Source organism: Pteropus alecto, unplaced genomic scaffold (assembly GCF_000325575.1).
Source record: "Pteropus alecto unplaced genomic scaffold, ASM32557v1 scaffold314, whole genome shotgun sequence".
Taxonomy (NCBI): domain Eukaryota; kingdom Metazoa; phylum Chordata; class Mammalia; order Chiroptera; family Pteropodidae; genus Pteropus; species Pteropus alecto.
The window spans coordinates 1,180,643-1,185,861 of record NW_006435849.1 but is presented as its reverse complement, the minus strand read 5'-3'; the positions used below and the strand labels follow the sequence as shown (position 1 = coordinate 1,185,861).

Sequence of the window (5,219 nt, the reverse complement as noted above, 5' to 3'; positions counted from 1 at the left end):
AAAATAGATGCATTTCATTGATAAGGAAGAAATCCTTCCGATGAGCCTCTGTAACCCAGCCTTTCAGTTCCTGTTTCATAGTGGAAGAAGCAGAAATCTGGGCCGAGTCTTGAATAATTCTGGGTGTGTTTGAGGCCAGAAGTAAGATGCGGAGGACCTTCTGCCTTCTGGTTCTCTGCCTCCTGGCTTTGCTATTCTGCTTTTTGACTCTATGACAGGACTGTGCCAAAGTCTTCCCAACTCGTGGACATTTAGAGGTCAAATATTATTGTCCAAGCAGGACTCCTCGTGGTTAACTGGGCACAAATTCATAACCAGAGCCTAGCAGCCATTGCAGACAGAGGCATCTCACACACTTTGCATTTTAGGGGAAAGCCACAGCCTGGTTCCAGCTCCCTGCACTCTGCTCCTGCCATCTGAGTCAATCCTTAAAAAGGAGTTCCTGGTATTGTACTTCAACCAATTGACTGAGACCTGAGCTGTCCAATCAGAACTGCTCAACTTTATCTTCATTTGCATCTTTCCTGACTAATCAGGCAACTCCATAATCAACAATCGGAACACCGTAATTCCGACCAATCAGGACAGAACTATTAGAATCAATCAGACCGTGCAAATTTGGATTTGCATAAATGTAGACCAATCAGAGAGTAAGGAGGGAATTTATAATAATTTGCCTCACTTTTGTCTCAGTGGAGTACACTTTTGGTTTCCACCAGAGGCTGTGTCTCTGCATTTCCAAATTGTTTACCTGAATGAAGTTTCTCCTTTTACCACACCCCATATTGAGGACTCCTGTTGGTATTAAGAGGTGGCAGTGACCTTTTGCTGACAAACCACAATAAGCACATTCCTAATGTCGGCCCATCTTAGGCTCTGATGAGTGGCAGGAAGGTGAACATTTTCACCCAATAGGAGAGAGCCGCACCCTGTGAAGGGCTCTTAAAAGGCAGGCCCATCAGGCCCACCCACACTTCTGACTGTCACAGGGAAGGTCTCTCCCTTGAACTTTGAGATGGACTCCGGCATGAGAAACTAAGACCCTCACGGCCCCTCCATTGGAAGCCCCACTGACCAGCACCCCCTCATAAAGAACTCCTTTGAAGAAAAGGGCTCAGATGAGGAGAAAGCATTCGAAGAAGAGAGCAAGACTTTCTCTTCCCAGTTAAGAGAGAACAGCACCCAAAGGCAAGGTAAGAACTTGGGCTGTTTCTGTGGAGGCCTGAGGGAGGGGTGGGGGGATCCGGGACCCCGAGTGTTCGCAGTTGGGTTATATTTGGAGATAGGTGCTAGGAAACATCACCTAGCCCTCCAGGGGCTTCTCCAAGTGTGCCAGTGATGCCCTGGAACCAGGTGCTCCGGGCACACTTGACGCTGGCTGAACAGCTTCAGCTTCAGTTGAGGGAAATGACCGCAAATGTGGGTCAGGGATGGACTAGGGGTTTCTGTGTACATGGAAGGAGGCCAGTCACCTAAAAAACTTCTTTTTCTCCAGGGTCAGAGCCCAAGACAGACAAAGAGGAGAATTCCAAGGAAACCGAATTCAAAGGCAGAAAGAGCTGCGTTGCTCCATTGGGTCAGGTTTTATTTGCGGGGGCAGGGGGCCAGGACATGGGCAGCTCAGTCTCCCCCTGCAGGGAACTGGGTGCTGCTCTTGGCTGCCCGGGCCTCGAGGATCCTGGACTCTAAGAAGAGCTGGGAAATTGGTTTTGGTTGCAGCCTTGGCTCCACGTGTGTCCAGGATGGACTAGTCTTTCCAGAGTGCCCAGGTTGCAGAGTCAATGAAACTCTCACTTTATTCACAGAAGCAGAACGCTGCTCCAATCGGGAGAGCTCCAGGAGGAGGAAAAGCAGACCCAGGGACAGTCCCCGCGCTACAGCAGGTAAGATGTTGCTCTTTGGGCCCGAAGTGTGCCCATAGAAAAGCTGAGACTATTTGGAGCGCGTGCACGAAGCGGGGTGTGCGCTGGCAGCAGCGGTTTGAGACTCTGGGACCCAGAGACAATTTGGGGCCCCAGGATGGGTGAGGCGCCACCTCCTGTAGAGATGTGGGGTCGGAAAAGGAACAAGACATTTGTGGGGTTCCTGCGAGGTTGCAGGGTGAGAATTGGGAATGGGGTCCCCTGGGAATTAATCGGGCGGGTCTCTCACCCATGTGCTACCTCCGCAGGGCCTCTTTGGGAGAAGAGCGCAGTGTGACTTTGGAAAAGAAGACTCGAAAAGTCCCTGATGCTGGCCACAGCAGCGACTGCGAGACGACTCCGGATGTCTGCCCCAGGAGAGCCCAGAGGAGGCGCACCGGGTGCAGCAAGCGCCGAGATCCAGGTCCCCAGGAGTCCAGCCGCCTCCACTCCGGAAGTGCCTGGTGACCTCCCTGCGTGCAATGTCTGAGGCCATTTATCAGAACACGGTCCGAGTGCAGAACCAGCGGGTTCCTTCCCAGCTGAGCTGGGAGCAGCTCTCCATGCTCGCCAGATCCGGGGGTGTCTGTGCGCCCAGGTGCAGACCGTCTACACCATGGCCACCCAGGCGGCCTATGTCATCCCTGCTGGCTCGTCCCAACTCCAATGCCGGGTCCCCGGGGTCCAGCTGGAGACAGGGAAGAAGCCCAGAGCTCCTCCTAGGAGGTAGACATGGGAGGGTTCCCCTCTTCCTGCGACGGGAGATGGATGAGGCCGCCAGTGCCTGGAATTAGGGCTCAGCTAAGGGCACTGGTGCCCATGCAGCAGATGAATATCTTTGAATACCCAACATTATTTGAGAATGACAACAAATATCTGGGTGAAATTCTTACATATTTGGATATTTAAAAGTAAAGTCAACAAATGTGTCTGTCCTCCCCCTTGCATTTTGAAAAGGCATTCCTCCCTCTCACCTCAAGTGCATGGAGAGCTGATGTCCACAAGCCTTTAATAGGATTTAATTCTGTGTGGAGAATGTATCTACTTGCAGGTTGAGGAAGGCATGGTGAGATAATCATGGCACTTGTTTCCCCTTTAGTTAACTTCATATTAAATAGTTACTGATCGTATGTATTTATCCTTTAGCGGCCTCATATGATGTGCTTAATTGTAGATTTTCTTCTATTTCATAGACTTCAATGTGTCTTATTTTATTAGAGGACATTAAATCTAACATAGTATGTTGTCATTTGTTCCATATTGTATCTTATTTTATAGAGATTTTATTTGCATTTTATGTAAGAAAAATAAGTGTTGGGATATTGTTTTCTTCTTGAACTTTTTTCCATATTACATAGTGATGAAATAAATATTAATGTCTTCATGTACTGCATATTGTAAATAATTATATATTTACCCATATGAAATTTGTTTTAGTGCACGTGTGAGTTGGGAGGCTGTTTTCTTTTCACTCCTACTTCATCTGCATCTTGTCTCTCCTTCACCTAACAGCTCTTGTCCTAAGTAGGGAGGGCAGGTTTCATTCTAGTGGATGGAACCAATTCGATGACATTACAAATCACTTTGAACGTTGACATGGCTTCAATATACAGAACAAGTGCCGACAGAAGTACAAAAGTTGCAATAAGCAAGTTATATCGCGAGGGTAAGGATGTAATTATACACAAAAACAAACCAACCTAGTAATGAATCTAACAAAAACGAAGTTTAAATATGAGAAAAAGCATAAAAAATTCCCTTTTGTTCTCTTGAGCCCTGACCCTACTGAGTCCAGGGTCTCTGCATTCTACCGAGAAAAAGCATAAAAAATTCCCTTTCGTTCTCTTGAGCCCTGACCCTACTGAGTCCAGGGTCTCTGCATTCTGCCGAAGAAATACATGATTACCTAAAATTTTTGGTTTTTTGAACAACGTGGAGGCATTTATTCATCCATTCTTTAGAGTTTCAGCACTAGAATGAGCAGTCATAAACAGAAGCTGTGAAAAACAGATCAGCCAGTATCATCTTTAGAATTTACACAGGATACAGAAAAGGAGCTAGTAACCTGCATATTTAAAATAATAAATCATTAAAGGTATAAGTGATGCTATTAAAATGTGAAAAACTAGTTTTACTATGCACTTTTATTGTTCGCATGAAGATCAGACATCTTTATCACTACTCTGAAAATATTTCATAATATTTCACTTTAACAGCAAAGGAAATCTCTAAAAAGTACACTTTTTACAAGCCTCTTTATCTGCATTTGACACAAAGCAGTAACAGAAAACAAAAAGGTTAAAATATATAATTTAAATTTCAAGTTAAAAATAATTTTCCAAATAACTGAGAATAGTGTTTAAAACTAATATTGAAATTATACTAATGACATCAGCAAATTACAGAACGCCATCCAGTATGTCTCAAATATATTTGGATTTATAATTTATCTCAGAAAGGGTGGTATAGAATGACAAATAAAAATTAATTTATATGTACACAAGCAGAAATTTCTCTTCTTTTAAGGCAGTCTCTGCCCTCTACCCTCACGGCCCAGGGCCGGCCCCAGAACGTTCTGGAATCCAGGACACTGTGGCATCTCTGCGTTCAAAGTGAATGGGGAACAGAAGTCAAAAATTATGTTCTGGTGTGTAGTTAGTATAAAGTTGCAGACTCCGCACAAGCAGTTTACATTTCGCATTCCGATTTCCATAGACAACTTCGACTCTTGCTTGATTAAATGAGAAGCTGTAACTGGGGCCTCAGATGCTCTGAGATCAACCACCGCCCCCCACGACCACCGCCGACAAGGACCCGGTCCCCTATCCCCAGGTCCCAGCACTCTTCCCTTTTTGTTCCCAGGACACGCGCCCCTATCCGATCGCCCAAAAAGTTTTCACCTAAACCATTTTCACCTCGTTAGGAGGAAATATTTGCGTTTGCAATATAAGCGCCCTAGCCCCTAAAGTGGAGACCAGTTCGGTGGGCAGGAGGACAGACGGAAAAGCGGCCCAGGAGGCGGGCCGAGGCTCAGAGCCCGGGCGTCCAGGCCCCACTCCTACTACGGACACGCCCCCTGACCCCGCAGGCCCCGCCTTTCCGCGCACGCGCAGTTTCCTGCAGTCCCGGAAGCGGATAACGCGGACAACCGGCCACAGTCACGTGTGGGAGTCCTTGTTGTTTCTGATTTAGACCTACACGTCGCTATCCTCACGGCCCCATCCTCCACCTCAGGGTTTTGGGGTCTGCCCCGTAATTTAAAGTTCCCGAACCCGCTTGTCCCTCCGGCAGTGAGTTCCTCTTCCCCAGTTTCACCAT

At 46.9% G+C, this 5,219-nt stretch overlaps 1 protein-coding gene across 1 annotated transcript in view; it reads left to right on the top strand.

Moving 5' to 3' along the window:
- Positions 1-1,805: 1,805 nt before the first annotated feature.
- Positions 1,806-5,219, top strand: part of LOC102893246 (zinc finger protein 708-like) — a gene marked incomplete at its 5' end in the record, with an annotated part of 46,330 nt that continues 42,916 nt past the window's right edge. Inside the window, 3 exons of the mRNA XM_015589206.1 lie at positions 1,806-1,883; positions 2,171-2,358; positions 2,444-2,583. Coding sequence (XP_015444692.1) covers positions 1,806-1,883; positions 2,171-2,358; positions 2,444-2,583 — 406 coding nt within the window. The remainder of the gene's footprint in view (positions 1,884-2,170; positions 2,359-2,443; positions 2,584-5,219) is intronic.